The 22,105-nt window shown below is 31.1% G+C and overlaps 7 protein-coding genes and 1 long non-coding RNA gene across 11 annotated transcripts; 4 read left to right on the forward strand and 4 right to left on the reverse strand.

Moving 5' to 3' along the window:
- The first annotated feature begins 49 nt into the window (after positions 1-49).
- Positions 50-5,397, forward strand: LOC111427627 (armadillo). Of its 3 annotated transcripts, XM_023062862.2 has the most exons (8): positions 50-159; positions 392-447; positions 502-723; positions 831-2,242; positions 3,232-3,544; positions 3,594-3,745; positions 4,003-4,096; positions 4,526-5,397. In XM_023062862.2, exons 2-8 carry the CDS (start codon positions 414-416, stop codon positions 4,723-4,725), a joined length of 2,427 nt encoding a protein of 808 aa, XP_022918630.1. In that variant the 5' UTR covers positions 50-159; positions 392-413; the 3' UTR covers positions 4,726-5,397. The 3 variants fall into 3 exon arrangements, with proteins under 3 accessions (XP_022918630.1, XP_022918631.1, XP_071050189.1); XM_023062863.2 differs by lacking the exon at positions 4,003-4,096 and having other exon boundaries at positions 4,526-4,634; XM_071194088.1 differs by lacking the exons at positions 4,003-4,096; positions 4,526-5,397 and adding an exon at positions 3,842-3,865.
- LOC111427634 (uncharacterized) lies at positions 5,383-6,759 on the reverse strand. The gene is made up of 2 exons (XR_002707964.2): positions 6,617-6,759; positions 5,383-6,550 (listed from the first exon to the last, which is right to left on the reverse strand). It is a non-coding gene; the product is annotated as an uncharacterized lncRNA (long non-coding RNA).
- A 109-nt stretch (positions 6,760-6,868) lies between these two features.
- Positions 6,869-8,667, forward strand: LOC111427631 (uncharacterized). The gene is made up of 4 exons (XM_023062870.2): positions 6,869-6,955; positions 7,141-7,328; positions 7,545-7,741; positions 7,799-8,667. Exons 1-4 carry the CDS (start codon positions 6,897-6,899, stop codon positions 8,114-8,116), a joined length of 762 nt encoding a protein of 253 aa, XP_022918638.2. The 5' UTR covers positions 6,869-6,896; the 3' UTR covers positions 8,117-8,667.
- LOC111427632 (POP5 ribonuclease P/MRP subunit) lies at positions 8,657-9,262 on the reverse strand. The gene is made up of 2 exons (XM_023062872.2): positions 9,174-9,262; positions 8,657-9,122 (listed from the first exon to the last, which is right to left on the reverse strand). The coding sequence occupies exons 1-2, from the start codon at positions 9,191-9,193 to the stop codon at positions 8,690-8,692; spliced, it is 453 nt and encodes a 150-aa protein (XP_022918640.1). The 5' UTR covers positions 9,194-9,262; the 3' UTR covers positions 8,657-8,689.
- A 142-nt stretch (positions 9,263-9,404) lies between these two features.
- On the forward strand, positions 9,405-11,470 carry LOC111427629 (FGGY carbohydrate kinase domain-containing protein). Its single transcript, XM_023062865.2, has 4 exons — positions 9,405-9,587; positions 9,779-10,795; positions 10,891-10,965; positions 11,019-11,470. The coding sequence occupies exons 1-4, from the start codon at positions 9,405-9,407 to the stop codon at positions 11,370-11,372; spliced, it is 1,629 nt and encodes a 542-aa protein (XP_022918633.1). The 3' UTR covers positions 11,373-11,470.
- Positions 11,369-15,977, reverse strand: LOC111427626 (fas-binding factor 1 homolog). The gene is made up of 4 exons (XM_071194086.1): positions 14,638-15,977; positions 14,134-14,588; positions 11,587-13,361; positions 11,369-11,536 (listed from the first exon to the last, which is right to left on the reverse strand). Exons 1-3 carry the CDS (start codon positions 15,867-15,869, stop codon positions 12,430-12,432), a joined length of 2,619 nt encoding a protein of 872 aa, XP_071050187.1. The 5' UTR covers positions 15,870-15,977; the 3' UTR covers positions 11,369-11,536; positions 11,587-12,429.
- Positions 15,978-16,338: 361 nt separating this feature from the next.
- Positions 16,339-17,734, forward strand: LOC111427161 (snurportin-1). 2 transcript variants are annotated; one of them, XM_023062156.2, is made up of 5 exons: positions 16,339-16,516; positions 16,573-16,665; positions 16,716-17,136; positions 17,197-17,586; positions 17,635-17,734. In XM_023062156.2, exons 1-5 carry the CDS (start codon positions 16,494-16,496, stop codon positions 17,671-17,673), a joined length of 966 nt encoding a protein of 321 aa, XP_022917924.1. In that variant the 5' UTR covers positions 16,339-16,493; the 3' UTR covers positions 17,674-17,734. The 2 variants fall into 2 exon arrangements, with proteins under 2 accessions (XP_022917924.1, XP_022917925.1); XM_023062157.2 differs by having other exon boundaries at positions 16,576-16,665.
- Positions 17,728-20,235, reverse strand: LOC111427164 (calponin 3). Its single transcript, XM_023062162.2, has 2 exons — positions 19,924-20,235; positions 17,728-18,540 (listed from the first exon to the last, which is right to left on the reverse strand). Exons 1-2 carry the CDS (start codon positions 19,975-19,977, stop codon positions 18,028-18,030), a joined length of 567 nt encoding a protein of 188 aa, XP_022917930.1. The 5' UTR covers positions 19,978-20,235; the 3' UTR covers positions 17,728-18,027.
- Between the last annotated feature and the right edge of the window lie 1,870 nt (positions 20,236-22,105).

A 22,105-nucleotide genomic window follows, 5' to 3' on the forward strand; every position in this document is an offset into this window, starting at 1 on the left:
TCGATTTATTTTAGGTTAGTAAAATTGACGTTTCCAAAAATTGCTTAGTGTAAATGGTACCTTTAAAGTTATTTCGTGCTAAAGGTGGGTGTGTGTTGTGATTCATACTTCATCTACAATTAATTCCCAATCGAAGTGTGTAATTCTTTGGTGTTAAGGGTATGTATCGTGTGTTTTAACTAATTTTCCTTCGATTAATTGCGTTGGATAAGAACTTTTTATTTCGGGATTCAAATCACGAATGAAAACATAATCCAAATGTCGATGAACCTTCGATACAAGATGGTGGATTTCTTATTTCTTTGTGCGTGGGAGAAATAACCACTTCAATATCAAAATCCATTATCAGTGTTACACGTTTAATTAAAATTATTATTTTTTATGGTTTTAGTTGCAAAACCTCTTGCATCACCATGAGTTACATGCAGTCGAATCAAAACAGATCAAGTACGATTATTTTAGTGTTTATTTTTGATCATTTTTAATTAAATTTTGATTTAGTATCGCACGGGAATTACCAGGGTCCCGGGGATCTTCCAATGAATTCTCCAAAAGAGCAAACCCTAATGTGGCAGCAAAACTCCTATTTAGGAGTTGATTCCGGAATTAATTCCGGAGCTGCCACACAAGTACCTTCGTTAAGTGGTAAAGAAGATGAAGAAATGGATCTATTCGATTTGGATCAAGGTTATAATCAAGGATTTACACAAGATCAGGTTGATGGTAAGATTATTATTGTAACAAATGATTCAAAAAGATCTTATCACTTTATTTTTGATAAGATTTCATTATTTAATGAAAAATTAAAAAAAAAAAACTATTTTTTCTAGAAATGAATAGTCAACTAAATCAAACTCGTTCACAAAGAGTGCGAGCAGCAATGTTTCCTGAAACTCTCGACGAAGGTATTGAGATACCATCAACTCAATTTGATCAACAACATCAAACAGCTGTACAGCGTTTAGCTGAACCAAGTCAGATGTTAAAACACGCCGTAGTTAACTTAATTAACTACCAAGATGATGCTGATTTAGCAACTCGGGCGATTCCCGAATTGATTAAACTTTTAAATGATGAAGATCAAGTTGTGGTATCTCAAGCTGCGATGATGGTTCATCAATTATCGAAGAAGGAGGCGTCTCGTCATGCTATTATGAATAGTCCACAAATGGTGGCGGCTTTAGTACGAGCAATATCTAACTCTAATGATTTAGAAACTACAAAAGGTGCCGTTGGTACATTACATAAATTGTCTCATCATCGACAAGGTTTACTCGCCATCTTTAAAAGTGGTGGAATACCGGCTTTGGTTAAATTATTGAGCTCCCCTGTTGAAAGCGTTTTATTTTACGCTATAACCACATTGCATAATTTGTTGTTGCATCAAGATGGTTCGAAAATGGCGGTTCGTTTAGCCGGGGGTTTACAAAAAATGGTTGCTTTATTACAAAGAAATAATGTTAAATTTTTGGCAATCGTAACCGATTGTCTTCAAATTCTTGCTTACGGAAATCAAGAAAGCAAATTGATTATATTAGCATCTCAAGGTCCCATTGAATTAGTTCGAATCATGCGTTCCTACGATTATGAGAAGCTACTTTGGACAACATCGAGAGTTTTAAAAGTACTTTCGGTTTGTTCAAGCAATAAACCAGCCATAGTTGAAGCTGGAGGAATGCAAGCGCTCGCCATGCATTTAGGGAATTCATCCCAACGTCTCGTTCAAAACTGTTTGTGGACATTACGCAATTTATCAGATGCAGCAACAAAAGTTGATGGACTCGAAGGTCTTCTTCACTCTTTAGTTCAAGTACTCGCTTCCTCCGACGTTAACGTTGTTACTTGCGCCGCCGGTATTCTTTCAAATTTAACCTGCAACAATCAGCGTAATAAAGCGACGGTTTGCCAAGTTGGAGGCGTAGATGCTTTGGTTCGGACGATTGTTAACGCCGGAGATCGTGAGGAAATAACAGAACCGGCTGTATGCGCACTGCGGCATTTAACTTCGAGACATGTAGAATCGGAGATGGCTCAAAACGCTGTCAGATTAAATTATGGCATACAGATTATTGTGAAACTTTTAAATCCACCATCACGTTGGCCCCTTGTTAAAGCCGTTATTGGGTTAATAAGAAATTTGGCTCTCTGTCCGGCTAATCATGCCCCGTTAAGGGAATATGGAGCAATTCATCACCTTGTACAACTATTAATGAGAGCTTTCCAAGACACCCAAAGAGTTAGCGTAAGTGGGTTTAATTCAAGAATCAACATGTCGCTTAAAAATCGACAATTTTTTTTTAATCGACGGGAATTAATCACTCATGTAAGCCGTTACAAATAAAAAAAATGCGGAAAAGTGTAAAACTTACCGAAAAATCACTTTAAAGTTTTGACGTGACTTCATTGACCATGCTAACCATATACAGGGTCGCTGATATGCATGGAAACGGTCGGTTATCTCCTAAAGTAAGATAGCTAGCAAAAATGTTAAGATACAAAAGTTTTAGTATTTTTTAAATCTATTACAATAAAGATAAATTAAGTATACAGGTCAGTCAAAAAGTTATGACGAAACAAGTTACGTTTTCTTTAATGAAACACCTGTATATATTGTTCCATATTTCAGTTCATCACAAAATTCATGTAGTATATCATAAACCTAAACTTATTCGTTTTACAGATATTGAACTTTTAAAAATTTACGAATTTATCTATACTACTAATTAAGTGACGTAATTTATCTTTGGGCGCAAATAGATAACCTAAGCCTTGACGTCATAGAGATGGGCGGAGCTTATACCGACTCCAAACATTTTCGATAAATCGCCAAAAAATGTCATTTAAAATGTCACTTAGGGCCGGTTTATCAATATGGAGTTAAATCTGTTAGATACGAAACTGATGGATATACTTGCCTAACAGTTAACCTCACAATCAGTGAAGCGTTTATCCAGCAACTTTCTACATGACAGGCAGCAAACTACAAGATAGAAAATAGATGGTACCCCTGAGTGTTAATTTTAGAAACGAAAGTGAAACGTGATTGGGCAAATTTGAATAATTAACATTAGTTTGTAAAGTTGATATAAACAGCTGATCGTGTTTTGGAGATTAACGATCAAATTTTTTGGGTCATTTCACATTGATTAAAGAAATATCGTCGATTTTTAAGCCGCATGATGATTCTTGAATTTTTCCGCGTAAGAGGAAAATTAATTTTTGTATTTTTAGCGTGCTAGTGTAGCTAGTGGTGGTAATCAACCTCCTGGAACATACGCGGATGGTGTTCGCATGGAGGAGATTGTTGAAGGAACTGTTGGGGCATTACACATTTTAGCGAGGGAATCCCATAATCGTGCCATAATCCGTCAACAAGCGGTCATACCGATATTCGTGCAACTTCTTTTTAATGACATTGAAAATATTCAAAGAGTAGCCGCCGGAGTTCTTTGTGAATTAGCAGCGGATAAAGAAGGAGCGGAAATTATTGAACAAGAAGGAGCTACAGCACCGCTAACGGAGCTTTTACATTCTCGAAATGAAGGCAAATGATTTATTTTTATTATGTTTCGATTTCTTATATTTTATTTTAGGTGTTGCAACGTACGCTGCAGCTGTTTTGTTTAGAATGAGTGAAGATAAACCGCAAGATTATAAAAAGAGGCTTTCAATAGAATTAACAAATTCGTTATTCCGAGAGGAGAATCTTTGGAATGCTGAATTGGGAATGGCCCCAGATTTGCAGGTAAATACAAATAATATTAATTAATATTTTAAAATATTAAATTAAAAAAGAAATAATAAATATGTTCTATCAATTTTTATTACAATGAATCATCAGTTGTTATAAGACAAGGTAAGTTTATAAAAAGTTTTGTTATCGTTTTGTAAATTATAAAGCTTTTCTTAGCATAGTAAATTATTATTAGATTTATTTTTATTTAGTTAATTTTTTTTCGTTTTTCTTTTTGTGTTTGCATCTCTTTTTTACGGTTATTTTAGGACATTTTGAGTCCTGATCAGCCATATGATTTATATGGTCAAGGCCCCCCAAGCGTTCCAAGCCCACACGGAGGCCGTCCTTTTCAACAACAAGGTAATTTTTTTTAAGTTACAAGAAAAAATATTTTTAATTTGTGTATTTCTCTTATATTCATTAAAAGCTTTTGAGTGTTTACATTTTTGTTTGATTTCTGTGTTTGTTTTTATTAAGAAATCGAAAGTGTTATACATAACCTCATTATTCTTAAGGGTGAGCATCAATAAAATTATTAACAAAATTTTTATTTTTGTATTTAGCATGCTAAACATAATTATAAAATCTTTAATAAAACTTAAAATTTAATTAAGTTTTTGAAAGATGAATTTTGACATTTAACCTCATAAAATAATTTTTTTTAAAGGTTAAATGTCAAGATTTGACGTTTAATCTTTTTAACTCAAATTTTGACATTTAACCTAAAAAAAAATTATTTTTATTTTTCTTTTATTAAAATTAAGAATTATTTACTGATTTTTTTTGTAGGTTATGACCAGATACCAATAGATATGCAAAGTTTAGAGATTGGTTCGCACGGTGGAGGTAACGGTTCGACTTACAGTGGTGTTGATCCGATGGACGTTGGCTGCGCGGACCCCGACCTAAATTTCGATCATATTGAGCAACTTCCCACACCACCCCAAGATAATAACCAAGCTGCTGCTTGGTACGACACCGACTTATAAAAAAAATAACAAAAACCTTTTTCTTATTTTCTTTTAATAATGTGTATTGTGCATTTATTATTATTATAATTTACGATAAGTATGTTAGTGAGGTTATTTTTTTTATTAATTTGGAATTATTGTAACGAGGGTGTCGCGTTTTAGAAATATATCAAACTTTTTGAGAAACGGAATTAATTTTAGAAATTGTCGTTGTAAATTTAGAAACCGCCCTTAAATGTATTATAACGATAATTTTTTCTTTTTTATACGTGTGTGTACGAGGATTGAGATAAACGGTAAAGAAATAAATAGTTTTCCCGTGTCCTTTCGGTAGAGTTTTAAACAGTAATCGACATCAGTATTTATAGGCTAAAATATCATGTTAATCATAATTATTCAAGACGTAGTCGTAGAAAATGTTTCTTGTATTTTTCTTGTAGTAGGGCGCTTAAAGTTTTACATAACCCAAGTTGTTTCAGATAATTTCAATTTATTTCTTTCGTTATAATTATTGGTATTATTATCATTGCTTGTAATCAACTCTTTCTCTCTCAATTTTCATTCAATTCGATAACGAACAGGGTAGAACTTTTTAAGGGCACTGCCTTTATTATTATAAATAAAGAAAATGCATGTGTAATAAAAAAATAATGTGAAAGAATAAATAAAAACAAATTCTCGTCTATACAACTTTGTTTTATTTAAGAATTCTTAAAATGCCATGCAGATTCCTGCGTAGGCGTTAATCTCTTTTAATATCAGATGGTTCTATTATGTGCAGCATTCTGTAATGTTTGGAAATTCTGTATATCGATATTTCTTAGCCATGATAATTTCAGCTATCTTTCTTTTTTCGATATTTTCAAAAATTTTTCGTTCTCCTAGACCGGCCCTAGAACGTCTTCGTTACTCAGGTAATCAACCCAAGACAGCTCCTACATTAGCTGCAGGATCCCCACATTTCGAAGTCACTTAGAAAGGCTTGTTTTAACTTGTTCAATCCTGCATCTTATCTCTTGATCTGGGTTCCATCCCTCATTGATCATGCATGTCAAGTATCTAAATTGTTTAAAGTGTATTCGAGTGTGTGGAGCATCATTCTTACTAACCACCATAAGTTTGGTTTTGTGGATGTTAACTTTTAAACCTCGTCTTTGGCTTTTTTCGTTAACCAGGTTTAGTAGGTTTTGCAGATATTGTTAATGGAGTTCCATTTATTTTAATTCCAAAGGGACTATTCGAGATTGAGTCAGAGAATGCTCTTTCTACGTATAGGTAGAACAGCATTGGGGACAGGATACACCATTGGCGAACGCCATTTTTGATTTCAAAATCCTCAGTTGTTCCAGCGTTATTTACTCGGACTTCCGCTTTTTGGTACCAACATAAATTACCAATCAGTCGTATATCCTTTGCATCCAGTCCCAGAACTCGTAAAAGATTGTGTTTAATGTTGTCAAATGCCTTCTCATAGTAGATGAAGCACATAAAGACGTCCTTTCTCTGATCTTGGCAATTCCGCACCAGTGTCTGGAGACTAAACATGGCTTCTCTGGTTTTAAATCCAAACTGACTAGCTTCACTTGCTAAACTTGCTTCCTCATATTTTTGATAAAGCCTTGTATGTAGAATTCGAAGGAAAAGTTTTAGAAAGTGACTCATTAAACTAATCAGACGATATTCTTTACACGAGGTTGCATTATTTGATTTTGGTAGTGTGACGAACGTAGAGTGGAGCCAGTCCTCAGGGAAGTGTCAGAATTATAGATGTTGTTGAATAATCGTTTCAAGACGTTAATTAAGTGAAACTTCTCCAAATACATATCATCATGGCCTCCCATAACTGCAACTCCCTCATAATTAATCAGAGAAAGCATTTAAAAATAATTTCACTATAATTATTATTTACTTATGTAACAGAAACTGCATTTAATAACATAATTAATTTAAATAACCATAAATAAATTCACCAACATTGACCTGCGCAGAAAGAATCTGCGCATACAGTCAACACCTGCTCATTGTTGAGGCAAAATCCATACATATCTCGGATACATACCATCACGAACACGCGCTGTAGTGAACTTCCTCCTCCAATCGTTTCTTGTTTACGTGGAGTCTTTCGGACAACATCAATTTAATTTGTTTATAAGAAATTCTTTATTTGTCTGTTGTTGATAAATCTAAAAATGGAAACTAAACTGGAACGTAAAAGAAACATAAATTCCTCTGGTCTTTTCGATTCTAGGTGAGTTCACAATCACTTGTTGCGTGTTTGGTGTAAATAAAAATGAAAAGAAACGTGCGGGGACGAAATGAAAAAGTAAAAATCGCGTGGCCCACATGGCTTGTTTAGATTTCAATTGGATTAATTGAGAAATAAAGAATTGGAGCGTTTTCTCATAGGGGTCCCTCATGAAAGATTTGTTTCAGTAGCCCTTTGGAAACGATGGTCGATTGTATGGCAACCCAAACCGAAAACGGTTTTATTCCACATTTAGCGAACCATTTATTCAATTTATTCTCCCCTGTTAATGTTACTTTAAAACTGGAGGATGTGCTAAAAATAGTTTGCAATTGGTCGGTAGGAATGAGCATTAAACAAACGATAATCTCTTTGAGTAAGTAAAACTTTAATTTAAAATAATTAATCCCTTTCTATTCTTATACTAAACACTTATTACATAAGTCTAAATTACACTCTAATCTTATGTGTTTGTTGCTTTCTCTTCAAGGAGCAAAAAGAAATAAGGTAAATAAACAATGATTTGAATTGTTAATTTATTCCTGATTATTTAATCTATGTTTGTTATTCACATTATTCTTTCCCAATAAAGGTGTCGGTGAAGAAATCGTTCGAAACGTTTACGATTACTGTTCCTCTTATGCTAAAAGTGTTAGCGGAAACGACGAAAATAAATTGGGGGGTGAATGTTCCGTAGTTATCATCGATATTTATCCCTACGGATGTGAAAAGTTTGGTTATCAAATCGATAGGAGTGATAAACCATTATTTTGTGCAGCAGAAATTAAGGTAATAATAATAATAATAATGTTACATTTAAAAGTTGATGTTTAATTGCATTTCAAGAATACTCCACCACGTTACCTTTTCGATGTAATGTTACACGAAGAGAAAAGTAAAGAACGTGACGATTGGTTGCTACAAACAATTCGAGAAACCATAAAATCCTTATCTACAATTGTTGTTGACATAGAAGATGTGTTTTACGATCAGGAATCGGTGAATGCATTAAGAAATATGCAATATGTTGTCATTAGTTTGGAATCGTTGAAAAAACATGATACACAAGAACAATCGGTTATTGAAAATTTACAAACTATTTGGACTCCTGCTATGGATATGTATGACATTCCATTTTTCCCTGAAGAATTTGAAGAAAGATAGTTATTGAAAATTATATTTTTTCGATTTTTAAGTATGTATTTAGTTACCTTATGTATTTTTTTTAGTTATTGTGGAGGGATAAGTGATTAGTTTCATTTTTTTCTCTAATTTAACAATGAATTGACTCTAAAGATATTATATTGAGTACCTTTGTTTTTTACGATTCTTCCATTTATTATTTTTTTTGATCTGTTACTAACTATTTTTGTTATTTCTTAAAGTTTTTTAGAAGCGTTACTCATTCTTGCATTATTATGTAGAAATTAAAAAAAGTTGTTGTTTTTTTGGCCAGTAGTTTCGCAATATTATGATGTAATATTTTAAATCGCTTTTAGACTCACATTACTTTAACAATTTAAATAAAAATAAACATAGTTTTAAGCAATAATCTTATATCATGTTAATTACTGTGATTTAATAAATCAAAATATTGGTTTAATATAAAATTTGAGCTTTATTTTAATTACTTAATTATTGTTTGTAATATAACCTCATTTCCCTCCACTTTAATCATACTTAAGCAATAATAATAAAACAAAATTATGAATTAAGATATCTTAATTTATTTTCTCTTTACACAATCGTTAAAACATCATCAATATCCATTAACGACTCTCTCAATGCCTTTTTATCTTCATCACGTTTTAAATTAGCAACGAATTCATAATATTTTCTTTCTTGATATTCTAATATAAATTTAAAACTTTGTTTGATTGTAGCACCTATATGGATAATGTTAATCGTAATTGATTTATTTTCCAGTGAGGTTATCAATGGTAAAACACTTGTAACGAATCTGTGGGGTCCATGCCGTACTTTAATGATTGCAATTTTCGTTAATTCGTTGCAGTACTTAGCGGTGAAAGCGGCTTTTATAGCGGCGAGTCCAAAATCACCGTAAAGCTGTTGTACGGTGTCTTTAATTGCATTCGATAATGTAATTGGTTTTAAATGCAATTTTTTTGTGGCATTTGTATCGTTTTCAGTTATTAATACGACGATATATCTATAAAGTAACATAATTTAATTTATAACAATATTGATAAATCATATTTACCTATTTTTATGTCTAACCATTTTTATATCAATAAATTTAAAAAATTTAACCTTCAATTTGACATAAACATAACCTCACTTTAACATAACTTCAACGTTTAAATTTGCGGGATTTTTAAAATTCCACATGACTTTAATGTAGGTCATAGATTGTCATAAGGTTATTTCGAGGTCACTTATCATCTTGTATTTATTCATTTTGTGCCTTTCATCTTTGCGTTAAACATTTAACATGCCGGAAAGTTACTTTATAGGTGTTGATGTTGGCACGGGTAGCGTACGAGTTGGTCTATTTACTTCAACAGGTAATTCGGTTAAAATTGCTAAAAAGGATATAAACAGTTTTAATCCAATTCCCGACCATTATGAGCAATCTTCAGAAGAAATATGGGCCGCTTGTCTTCACTGCATCAAAGTAAGCAAATCTCAAAAATTAAAACCGATATTACTTACAAAAACGACTAACTGAATTAATTTTTACGTTTATCTTTTTATTATGATACTAAACGTATATTATTATAAAAAAAGAAGCATAAAATTAAAAGCAACATTCCCAAAATATTAATATAGGCAACCAAATACACACTAAATACATATTTTTTTTAGGAAGTTAGTGAGGGAATTGAAAGTGAAAATATTCGTGGTATAGGATTTGATGCAACATGTTCTTTAGTTGTCCTTGATAAACAGAAAAAACCGCTAAGTGTAAGCACAACTGGTAATAAGAATCAAAATGTAATACTTTGGTTAGATCATCGAGCACACAAAGAGGCAGAGGAAATCAACGAGTTGAATCATCCGGTTTTGAAATATGTTGGGGGAAAGATTTCCTTAGAAATGCAAACTCCAAAATTGATGTGGTTAAAAAGAAATATGAAAGAAACTTGTTGGGATAAAGCCGGTTATTTCTTCGATCTCCCAGATTTTCTAACATTTAAAGCTACCGGAAGTGAAATAAGATCTTTATGCTCTTTAGTGTGTAAATGGACGTACGAAGCTAGTTCATTAGAAATTAAAGGATGGAATAAACAATATTTTCACCAAATTGGATTAGAAGATCTCCTCGAAGATCAAACAAAAATTGGTACTTCCGTTTTACCTCCAGGATCTCCAATTGAATTGGGTTTGAATCAAAAAACAGCTCTAGAAACAGGTTTAAATCATCAAACCCCGGTTGGGGTATCAGCAATCGATGCTCATGCTGGTGGACTTGGAATTATAGGCAGTTTTGTTGATTGTGTAGCAAATAAATTTAGTATCAGATTAGGTTTAATTTGCGGCACATCAACTTGTCATATGATTGTTTCTGAAAATCCAATTTTTGTTAATGGCGTTTGGGGCCCATATTATAGTGCCATGATACCCGGAATGTGGTTAAACGAAGGTGGGCAAAGTGCTACAGGGAAACTTATCGATCACATAATCAATACTCATCCAGCTACATTAGATTTAAAAAAGAAACATCCAAATAAAATCATACAACAAGTTCTTAATGATTTTATTGAAGAAATTGCTGAGCGAAAAAATCTTCCTTCAAGTTGTTTTTTAACCAAAGATTTTCATGTTTGGCCAGATTTTCATGGAAATCGATCACCAATTGCTGACTCAACACTTAAAGGAATGGTAAAAATTAATAAATTTTATTTTAATTTTGATATAACCTAAAAATTTATTTTGACATTTCAACGTCAAAATTAAAATAATTATTTATAAAATAGATTTCTGGGTTGCAATTAGGAGTAGATGAAGAAGATTTGGCAATCACTTATTTAGCCACGCTTCAGTCTTTAGCAGTAAGTAAAACTTTATTTAAAACATTATTAAAAATTCATCTCAACAATTTTAGTACGGAACTAAACATATCTTATCGGAACTAGAAAAATCTGGTCATCATATCGAAGCGGTTACAATTTGTGGTGGTTTAAGTAAAAATAAATTATACGTCCAACTCCAATCGGACGTATTATCTTTGCCAGTGATAGTACCGCATGAAGAAGAACCTGTATTATTGGGTGCAGCTATATTAGGAGCTTGTGCTGCTAATTTCTTCGAAAATATTGAAGCTGCAATACATTCAATGGCTGGGAAAGGAGATGTTGTATGTCCGGATGTTAATACTCAAGATTATCACCGTAAAAAGTACCAGGTGTTTTTAAAAATGTTAGAACATCAAAAAGAATATAAATCAATAATGAGTTAAGTTTTAAAAGTTTTTACAAAAACCAAACCAAACAATGAGTTTATTATAAAAAAATAAATACATTAAATAATCTTAATAAAGTTATCTTTATTTAATTATCTTTAGAAGTTATTCTTCTATGCCCAAAAAGTGTTCTCATTAACTGAGACATTCCATTTCTTCTCCTAAAAAAATAACTCATTTTTGAAAAGTTACATTATAAATTAATTTTTACCGTTTCAATTTCTTTTTGGTAGTACCATCCCCTTTCTCTGTACTCGTAATTCCACCTCCAACAGAAGCTTTTGTTGTGATATCAAATTCATCCAAAAAATCTAAATCCTCTAACCCACCTCCAAATAATCCCTCAATCGGGGTCAAAGCGATAATAACCCCATCGATATTCACTCGTACGTTATCTGTACCATTTTGTCGTTGATCAATGATAATATAATCCTCAGCTATCGTATTATTAGCATCCGTTAATTCGGAATTTGTTAAAGGAAAAGTTACTGATGATTTTGTAACGAAGAAAAAAATTATCAACGGAACGTAACGATGATTCAACATCTTCGTTCGTTGGGGAATAAACTTGGAATGAAGAATAAACGGGAAAAGGTGAACGAATCTGTTCGAAGAGGAAAGGTTACCACCAAGAACTGGTAAAGATACAGTTATTTTACGGTTACATCTGAAAAGGTTTCGATGAACTTTGCAAATTTTTTTGTGTAATAAAACAAGTTATTTTTTTTTAAACTTTAAATTTTAATTTACAAATAATAACCTTAAATATTTTTTGACATTTTAATGTCAAAATGACGTCTTAATTTTGGCGTCAAATCAAATTAGAAGTATTTATGATTAATACAGTGAATTTCACTTTCAATACAGTAATATACAAAAATATATTTCCATAGAAACTGGGGCGTACCTACTTCCTTTGTTCCACTTAAATGCAACATGTCAATATAATTTGTGAAACCGAGTTACATGAAATTCCTGGTAAAAATGTATGTATGTACTACCATCAAACAACAAATAATATTAAAACATACTTAGATTAAAATTAAAGAATTTTTTATGTTGAATTAAAATCCTGAAATAAATTTTTATTAAAATTCTCCCCATCAGTATATTTCATTCTTAATCTTAATAAATCAGGATCACTGGCTGTGGTAAACTGTGGAAAATCTTGTTCCACCTCAGAATTTTCATCATTTTCTTGAAATCTCCCTCCAAGTTCACCAGCTGAACACAAACTACACTTTTTCACTCTTGATAATTCATTATTTAACTTCAACCTTTCCTTGGACATAGCGATTTTTTCATCGGCTAATTTTTTTTCTCGCCCCGCTAAAGCGTTCAATTGCATTTGAATTTCTCTCATGCGATTATTAACGTTTCTCTCCAAAGTCTTGGCATCCTCAATCGCTTTTTCACCTTCAATTGATTTTCGAAGTGTCTCCTTAATTTTTCCTTCCAAATCTTTTTCTTTAAACGAAACTTTTTTCTCGCGGTCAATCACAACCCGTTTTAAACTTTCCAATTCAGCTTGTTGTTTATACAAAACATCTCGCTCCCTATCAGTCATTTCAGCCGCTTCTTTCGCAACTTGAATAGCAGCCTCTAACTCCGCTTTACCTTTTTGCGAATCATAATTTTGACTTAATTTCGATTGAGTTTCAAATCGCTTTCTTTCCGTTGCTAAAGCTAAACGTTCTTCCGTTAATTGTAAAATTAATTTTTCTTGTTCACCCAATAAGGTGTCTTTCAATGTTTTTATTTCTTCACGTTCACGTTCTAATGCAGTTCGATTATATTCAGTTTCTCGATCTAAAGCTTTTGATCTTGCTGTGAAAATTGCTGTGGCTTGTTGTAAAGCCCAACGTTCTTCACGTTCATTTTGACTTTGTTCAGCTATTTTTATTTCTAAGTTACGTATTAATGCTAATAACTGAGATCTTTCCAATTCAGTTGATTCACGTGATTTTTCTAAAGCTTCCTTCATCACTAAAAAATTATAAGAAAGTATTATATTAATTAAATTCATTTCAAAGTAATTAAATTAAAATGAAACTAATGTGATTGCTTCTCAATTTATTAAGTTTTTATTTTATTTATTCCGTTAAGACAAATTTTGAAGTTATGTCTGAAATAAACATACCAGTTGATTTAATATACAAAATCAAACGATCTTTAATTGTCGGTTAACAACATACAAAATTAAAGAAATTTTCTTTTTTTAAAAGAAACTTAAATTAGATTTATTTTAAATTAAATCTTATTTTTTCTTATCAGCAGTTGGTATGATCATAAATGTCAAAAAATCCTTGTCAAGTTGTATATTTGAGAATTCTACATTATTTATTTTATTTATCAATATAAATAGTAAAAACGGATATTTACAAGTAAATGACGGAATGTTATTGTAAATATTTGTTAAGAAGTCGTTTAAAATGTACGTTACAACACAAAACTGCGGTAAGCATTTTAATTTGACATTAACCTCAAATAATAGTCAAAATCAAAATTTCTCTTTTAAGACATATTCTAAATTTCATGTTAATTTTAACATGAAAATTAACAAAGGATGTTGAAATCTTAATTAACTCAAATATAATTAAATTTAAAATTCTTTTATTATATTTTAAATTAAAACCGTTTATAGTGTATCGATTCTCTCATAGATGGCGTAACTATAAAATGTCAAAATACTCTAAATTTATTTATTTTAATATTTTTGCGACTTTTATTTAATTTATTTCTTAAATACATTACTTACGTTCAATTTCTTTTTCTTTAGCTTTTAATGTTTCCTCCTTCGCTTGATTAACCACATTAAAATCGTAATCGACTTTGTTTTTAACCTCGAATAAAACTGTGGAAGTACTATTTAACAACTTAATATTATTATTCAATTTTTCGGAGTAATCGGAAGCGTTTTGGAATAAGATCTGTTCCGTTTGTTTGTTTTGCTTAATATTATCGATCATTGTTTGATATTCATATTTAATTTCTTCGATAATTCTGTTATGATTGTCTCTTAAATTTTTAATTTCTTCATTATGAATCTGAACAATTTCCTCGAGTTTCCCTTTATAGCGTTTTAATTCAGATTCGTGTTCATTATTTAACTCTTCACATTTCCTTTGGTGAGCTTCATTTAGATTTGTTATTTCCGATTTTAAACGATTTTCTATTGAGTCCATCGTTTGCTCTAAAGTTGAAATTTGTTTTCTAAAATTTATTTTAATAAAAAATAAATAAATAAAAAATTTATTCTTACTTATAAGATTCTTCCAACAAAAACATTTCTTCTCTTGACCTATCTTTTATTGATTTCACAATTTCGTTAATTTGCTCGTTTTTCGTTTCTTCCTCATTCTTTTTTGTATTATCAACTTCATTTTCTCCCCGAAAATCATGCTTGAATGGTTGTGACAACATTGTTTGTATATGATTATTGATTTTTTCTTGTTGCAATTTTAAATTATTTTCAATAATTTGTTGTTTAATATATTGCTTTTCTAGTAAATCATTAAATTGTTGTTCTTGTTTATTTAATAATTCTTGTTGTTTCCGTTGCAGTTGAACCAAATTCTCATCATATTTTTTTATTTGTAAGGCCATTAAAATTTGTGATTCTTGTTGTTTCATTGTAATAGCTGCGGTTTGATATTCAAATTGAGGATAAAAAGGATTATTTTCTTGATTAAAATCTAAATTTGATTTCTGTAGGGGTGTTGTTGGCTTTGAATCTTTTATTTCTTCATGCTTCTTATCCACTTCTATTTCTGTTTCTTGATTATTACTTTGAATTAATACACTATCGGATTTATGGCTTTTTATTGGTTCTTTTTCTTTGTTTTCCAACCAGTTTGGGAGTTCGCTGATATTCGGAGCACTTTTAGTTTTTAAGTCTCTTTGTTTCTGAACTGGAAATAAAATTTCAGTCGAACTAGTTCCTTCGATTGAACCTAATGAGCGTTTTGGTGATGGTTTTTCTATTTTTTTGGCACTTTCTAATTTATTTTCAATTGATAATAACCCTAAAGGGTCCAAATTTCGCGATGGTTGTTGTTGGCGTGATCTTCTTGGTGCATCCAATGAAGAAAACCCGAAACTATCTCCTTTTAATGTCGACTTTTCTTCTTTTTTCCCCAAAATACTTTCCATTAAATTTATTTGTTTCTCTTCCTTCTTCTTTTCCAACCCTAAACTGCTTAATACATCATCATTGTCATCTTCAAAGCTTATTTTTTTGGTTTGTTTTAATCGCGTTGGTGAATTTTGAACTCGTTCCAAAGGTTTTTTTGGTTCGCTTAATCCAAGCCAATCATCCGATTTCTTTAATTCTGATTTTTTTGGTTCGTTTTTATCTAAATTAAATAAATCTTTAACCGTTTTCTTTTCGGGTGGCGGATTCGAAGATTTCTTGGGTTTGGGGTCGAAAAAACTATCATTACTTCCATCGGAAAGTAGATCTCCTAAAGGATCATCTAAATCGAAATCTGCCATTATTTTAATTTTCTTCAAAAGTATTAAATATGATTAGAAAACTGAAAATTAAACAAACTTTATAAGAAATGATAATTAAACGTCAAATGTCAAATTATTATATGATTACAAGTAATTGTTTATAGCAACCATATAGCAACGGTAATACAAACAAAAAAAACTTGGTAAAAATCGATAATTTACTTAGGTATTTCTTTTATTAATTAATTCATTTTTGTAATAAACCAAGTTTTCTTTTAAGTTATAAAAAAAGCTAATTTATATATAAATTCAAATTTAATATTTAAATAAGTTTTCGTTTTCAACAGTTGGTAATTCAAATATAATAGGTTTAGAAGTAATAATTTAATAATACCAAATCATTTTAAGCAATATGTATTATATTAACATAAATTCGTGTATTTTATTACTTACTAATTTTTAAATTTGTAAACAAATGAATATATCAATGTTGGTAATGTTGGTATTACTAAAATGTCAACACGATTTTAAAACGTCAAACATCATTTTGTGTACTGTGAGTTTAAATATTTCCCTATTTATGTAAATAAATTATAAACTAGTGATTGTCTATAAATAATTTATCAATTAATCGTCGTAATATTCCTTAAGTCATCAATCAATATGAATCCGAGTGGCGAATCTAGGTAAAATTGCATTTAAGTAACTTTGAGGTTATGTTATGAATAAAATTTTTTTTTAGTAGTAAATCAAATTATGAAAATCTATATAAATATAACGGAGTTGTAGAAAATCAAGAAACGAGAAGAAATAAAAAATTGGAGGAATTAAAAAAGTATAACCACACAAAAAATTTAATTTTATAAAGAAAATTGTTTTTATTAGGCGAAGAAATGATGCTGTGGATGAACTACGTAACCTCACGGATATATTTGGAAAAGGCGAAAGCATGGAAGTTCAAACGGATACGATTCCGTTGAAAGAAAAAGGTCGAAACAAATTTAAGGTTAAATTAATGTTATCGGAATGGATGGTGGACATTCCGATAGATTTAGATGAAAGTTGGTATTACAAAGTATGTCCGAAAGGTGTAAGGAACTTAGTAATTGCAAAAGCAGGTGTCACTAAAGTTTACAATAGACTTAATCAATTAAAAGGTACTTTCCAAACAACATTGCCTGGAGGTGGAATAGAAACAGCAAATCATCGAATAACCTTATTAGATTGTGTTTATCGAAATCAAGATAAAACCTTTTATGTACTAGATATTTTAGCATGGAATTCAATGTCTTTAATTAATTGTTCGGTAAAAAAACTTTTAATTTGATGTTATTTTCGATTTAATATTATATATGATTTTTTTAAGGCGGAATTTAGATTTTATTTCTTACAATCGAAATTTAATGAGGAAGAATTTAGAGGAGGTGCTGACAATAAGCGATTTAAGGCGATTCCACATCAATTTGCAACGAGAGATAACATTTCAGTTTCATTTTCTGATCAATATTATTTAGAGGATGAAACTCCTCTTCCTGTTGATGGGATCCTCTTTTATCATAAAGATAGTATTTATACGCCGGGTTTAACACCATTAGTGGGTTGGTTGAAACCATATATGTTAACTGAAAAATTGGACGTTTTAATCAATGATTTGTATCTTTTAACAAAACCGAAATCTTACACGAATCTTGAAAATTATTTGAAATATAAAGAAAATAAGATAAAGAAGAATAGAAATTTGAAAGGGAGTGGAGATGTAAGTTAATGTTAAATTTGAGTTTTAGCTTATAATTGGTTTTTATAGATGGAGGTAGAAGATGAAGTAGATAAAATGGAGAATTAAATACTTTTTAGCGTTAATACAAATTTCAAGTTTTAATAAATAAAGCAACGAAAATATCCTATACTATTTTTTTTATTAATTAATTTTCATATAGTTACCAGATAAATCGAGGAAAAATGAATATAAAAAATAACTATCCAAATATTTTAATAGTAGAAAAACGGAATGATTCTTTCTTGGCACTTTGTGCGTTTATTTCGTTATTTAAATAACGAAAAATTGCAGATTAAAATTAAAAAGGACTATTTTCTTTTTTTTTACATTTTCTTTAGAGAGAGTATTTATTAAATTAAATAAGTAATCCTATTAGAAAATCGGAAAGTGGTCAATAACGCATTTTTTTAAAATAATCTTTTACATATGACGCGTATTTCCAAAATTAATCCCCGATTGATTGGCACCTTTGTTACTTCCCATTTGTAACCCAATGATTGATTGGCCGGCTTTTAATTTTTCTTCGGAAAAGTGCCTTTCGTTCTTTTCAGCTTCTTTTGGCCCAATCGTTGGTTTTCCATAATTCCCAGCCTTTCTTCCTAACGACTGTAGACAAATCACAACGGAATTTAAATTCTGCTTCTCCCACAAATCGACAGTTTGGAACGTTTCTTGAGTTGGAACTCCCAAATTTTTAGCCGCCTCCAAAAACGCGTTTATATTTTCCATACATTTAAAAGCCATTTTAGATTCGTTGATTTTCTTTATTGTTCCCGCTTGAATTGAATTTATCAATCGACATAGTAAAGTACCGTCTTTTAAAACTTCATAGAAACTATCCATATCGCCGGCTATATTTATATCTTCGCCGGTTATTTCTCGCACCCATTCTAAAGATTCTTGTGCTAATTCTTCACTGTATTTTGCGTTAATCTAAAAAAAATATGTTAAAAATTTAATAATTTTTTTTAATCACAGTTGGTATTATTAAATTTGAACTGTCAAAATTGACAGATTCAAAAATGTCATTAAAATGGAATGTTTTTTGTGGTATTTTAGGGTTTAAGAAACTCGTTTGTTATTGGGTTTCTTAAAAGAGTAATGCAGGACGAAGTGGAGAAAGAGAAGAAACCCGTAGTTGAGTCACGGTGACGCAATCGTCGGTAACGGTTAAAAAAAACCGAACGCCATAACCATATATGGCACTCAAACTCGACACGTACTCGGGTCTCCTCCTCGCCAACCGCCGCATTGAGAAAGATATCGAAACGTGCCTCACAATTAGATAAATTCAAATTCTTTAGTGACTCGAGATCAAGAAGTTTATCATCTTTTCTGTACGTTATTTTGAGTCGAAATACTTTTATCATAACGCATCACGCGTTTTTATAAGATCAATGTTTGCTTTTTTATAGAAGTAAAAGATTATAAGAATTTTGTTTGCTAATAAAAATTATTTGCTTACAAGGAGGAAATAGGAAACCGCAAAATAACGTTTCCGTCGATAACATGACCAATTACGTAACAAATAGTGTTGAATTTTAATGGTTAGACACCATAGAAGCGACTCGTTAAACGAATACTAATTTAACTTTGTATTTCTTTTTGGGAATAATGTATAAATAAGTAGTTATTTTTTTAAAGTTTTTTACAATTGGTAATAAATGTCATTCAAATTTATAAAAATGACAGTTACATTTTTTATAGGTTATCGTATCGAAAAGATAAATTTGTTGACTTAAACGTTATTTACCAAGCTTTTTACAGTCAATATCGACAGGATTACACACAATCCGCTAACTGTTTAATGACAAAGAAAAATGTAAGCATTAAAAATAAATGTTTTTTCTTCAATGAATCTTTTTTCAGGATTGTATAATGAAATATTATCTTGTAAAGGACGACGATGTGAAGGATAGAGGTGACCATTGGACCGAATTCTCTCCGTTTCGTTCGTGTAACCTGCACGACTGGTCCTTGGTCCCTCAATAACCTTGACTCGACTTTTAGACTGCACTCAAAATGCAGAATGCAATTTGCATTTTTTAAACTTTGAAAAACTCGTTTTTTTTTTTTATTAAATTTCAAGAGACAAACAAGTTGGTTGGTAAACAAACCCTGATCATCGATTTCCCCTTTGACCTAGATTCGCAGCCTGCTGCACCCTTTGTCAGAAATTCCACCCAAAAAAAAGATAATAAAACTTGTTGATCGATATCATTTTTGGAATAACATTACTAAACGGTTTTGTTTGTTTCTCGAGTCATTTGAATCCACCTGTTACTTTTACTCAATTCTTTTAGATTAAATACAAACCTTTCTTTGTGCTTCTGCAGCAAATCCACTTTTTGCCGCCCTGTTATTAGCCATTTTCGTGTAATAATTCTTTATCGACACTTAAAAATCACTTTAATCCAAAACTTTTCGTAAACGATGTTCCCCTTGCTAACTCACACTTGAAACTGGCGAGCCGTTTCCAGTCTCGCCTCTCTTTTTAGTCCCTTCCACACGACGCGACGAGACAAACGGTCAAATCGCCCAGGTATGAATTAAAGAAAATATTGAAATCTTGCTTATTTATTGATGTGATAAGAAAGTTATCGAAGAAAACTGACTGAGTTTTTATTAAATAAAATTTATGTTACTCAAAAATTAAATTCACTTAAAATTTTTTTTTCCGTTTAGAAATTGAACTCAAAAACGAGGTCATGGGAGAGTTTCTATCTAAATACGGTGTGTTCGTAAATAAATATCTTATGTATGTATAAAGGTGAAGAAGAAAAAAATAGCGTGTACCTTATAAGGAAAATCAGTTAATTCGAGTTTTCAGAGTTACATACATTTTCTTCCATATAAAGAGAATAGAGGTTTAAATAAATAAATTTACGCTCAAAATCTGATTAAATTTTGAGATTGGTTGTGTTGAAATCAATTAATTAATTAAAGAAACTATTGAAAAAAATGTAATAAGTGGGTGTTATATTTGTTCTCTCGTTATCGAATCGTTTGTAATAATGCCGATTATGACTATTATTAATGAGAAATGACCTCAAAATTTATTTATAGATATGACTGACTTTACTTATCGTTACCAACCCGATTTGCGGTTAACTTTGGAATTTTAGCACTTTCCGATTTAATAGGTATTTTATTATTATTAATTGAGTTAATACAATCGTTTTGGGGAATGATTAAAAAAAACTTATAATATAAACGTTTTTGAGGTTATTGATTGACGACTGATTTACATCCAGTTGGGTCTTGGAGTCCGAACTTTTCGTTCAAACAAACACAAGTAGAAAGGATTGTTTGAAAGAACATATTCAAATAACATCAAAACTATCTCAAATGAGCCTGTAGCTAGCAATGATACCTAGTTAATTGGTAAATATATATGTTTGTTAAATAGACCTGCAAATAGTTTCTGTCGTTGATTAAAAAAAAAATATGGTCAAGATCAGCCTCTTCACCACATTCGCATTATGAGTACAAAGGGAACTTTTATGAATCATGAAATTTGTTGTACAGCACATAGCGTACCGAATACCCCTTTAGTTGAGCTGCTTCTAGTCCACTCTTGTTCCCATTGATGGTTTATGTCATCAATATCTTGCCGAAATAATTCTTTTCCATAGATTTTTACTCTGTGAACCTCCTCCTAGTGTCTCCTGTTCGCCAATTCGTCAGCTTTTTCATTTCCACTCACTCCCATATGCACCGCTACCAATACCAGTGTGATATCAATATCTTTCTGATACGCCAAATATAATAGACTTAAAGCACTACTGATATAAGGATGTAATTTGTTTTTAAGGTTTGGGTTCTTAATACGCTGGAGTGTGCTTCGGGAATTTGTTATAATTATTATTTTGGGGATTTTTCTTTTCAAAGTTAGTGCAACTGTTTTTAAGATGGCGTAAGTCTCCGCAGAAAAAATAGTTAATTGATCTGGCAAGCGGTAGTATTCTTCAATCTCTAATGAAGGGACATAAATACCGCATGAAACACTTTTCGGCTCTTGAATCTTCGTACCGACCGTATATATGCAATGTGGCCATGTATTCCTTATGTTGACATTTATATAATCCGGAGGCAAATGTTATCATCGGTACCAGCATTCTCACGTTATATTCCATGGTGTGCATGTCATGCATTTGTTTTCTGTTTAAATTTGGGATAGCAGGCTTGAGTTCTGAGATATATAGTCTAGAGTATATAGTCTAGTATGGCTTTCTAGTTTTAGTTCAATAAAAATATGCAACATAGTGATATTTTATGCTAACTAGCGCTACTAGTACGGCTAAACTGAATGTTTCTAGTTCTAACAATAAGTCTAGTGTTAGTTCTAGTGCTATTGTTGGTCTTCTTTTATTTGTTATTCACCGCTAGATTATTGTATATTTTTATTGAGTAATAACGGACACTGCGTACTTAATATTATAGAATCACCCCTTTTTTGAGGTTATAATTAAAAAGTCATTAAACGTCAAATTTGACA

Source organism: Onthophagus taurus, chromosome 2 (genome assembly GCF_036711975.1).
Source record: "Onthophagus taurus isolate NC chromosome 2, IU_Otau_3.0, whole genome shotgun sequence".
Taxonomy (NCBI): Eukaryota; Metazoa; Arthropoda; class Insecta; order Coleoptera; family Scarabaeidae; genus Onthophagus; species Onthophagus taurus.

Coding starts and splice junctions, on each gene's coding strand:
- LOC111427627 (XM_023062862.2), top strand. CDS start 414: ATGAGTTACATGCAGTCGAATCAAAACAGATCAA. Junction 2,243..3,231: donor AAGACACCCAAAGAGTTAGC/GTAAGTGGGTTT, acceptor TTGTATTTTTAG/CGTGCTAGTGTAGCTAGTGG. Junction 3,545..3,593: donor TTTACATTCTCGAAATGAAG/GCAAATGATTTA, acceptor ATTTTATTTTAG/GTGTTGCAACGTACGCTGCA.
- LOC111427631 (XM_023062870.2), top strand. CDS start 6,897: ATGGAAACTAAACTGGAACGTAAAAGAAACATAAATTCCTCTGGTCTT. Junction 6,956..7,140: donor TCTGGTCTTTTCGATTCTAG/GTGAGTTCACAA, acceptor GATTTGTTTCAG/TAGCCCTTTGGAAACGATGG. Junction 7,329..7,544: donor ACAAACGATAATCTCTTTGA/GTAAGTAAAACT, acceptor TTCCCAATAAAG/GTGTCGGTGAAGAAATCGTT.
- LOC111427632 (XM_023062872.2), bottom strand. CDS start 9,193: ATGGTTAGACATAAAAATAG. Junction 9,123..9,173: donor ATGGTTAGACATAAAAATAG/GTAAATATGATT, acceptor GTTACTTTATAG/ATATATCGTCGTATTAATAA.
- LOC111427629 (XM_023062865.2), top strand. CDS start 9,405: ATGCCGGAAAGTTACTTTATAGGTGTTGATGTTGGCACGGGTAGCGTA. Junction 10,796..10,890: donor ACTCAACACTTAAAGGAATG/GTAAAAATTAAT, acceptor TTTATAAAATAG/ATTTCTGGGTTGCAATTAGG. Junction 10,966..11,018: donor CCACGCTTCAGTCTTTAGCA/GTAAGTAAAACT, acceptor CAACAATTTTAG/TACGGAACTAAACATATCTT.
- LOC111427626 (XM_071194086.1), bottom strand. CDS start 15,869: ATGGCAGATTTCGATTTAGATGATCCTTTAGGAGATCTACTTTCCGAT. Junction 14,589..14,637: donor TTGTTGGAAGAATCTTATAA/GTAAGAATAAAT, acceptor AATAAATTTTAG/AAAACAAATTTCAACTTTAG. Junction 13,362..14,133: donor TAAAGAAAAAGAAATTGAAC/GTAAGTAATGTA, acceptor ATAATTTTTTAG/TGATGAAGGAAGCTTTAGAA.
- LOC111427161 (XM_023062156.2), top strand. CDS start 16,494: ATGAATCCGAGTGGCGAATCTAG. Junction 16,517..16,572: donor AATCCGAGTGGCGAATCTAG/GTAAAATTGCAT, acceptor ATTTTTTTTTAG/TAGTAAATCAAATTATGAAA. Junction 17,137..17,196: donor TGTCTTTAATTAATTGTTCG/GTAAAAAAACTT, acceptor GATTTTTTTAAG/GCGGAATTTAGATTTTATTT.
- LOC111427164 (XM_023062162.2), bottom strand. CDS start 19,977: ATGGCTAATAACAGGGCGGCAAAAAGTGGATTTGCTGCAGAAGCACAA. Junction 18,541..19,923: donor CTGCAGAAGCACAAAGAAAG/GTTTGTATTTAA, acceptor TATTTTTTTTAG/ATTAACGCAAAATACAGTGA.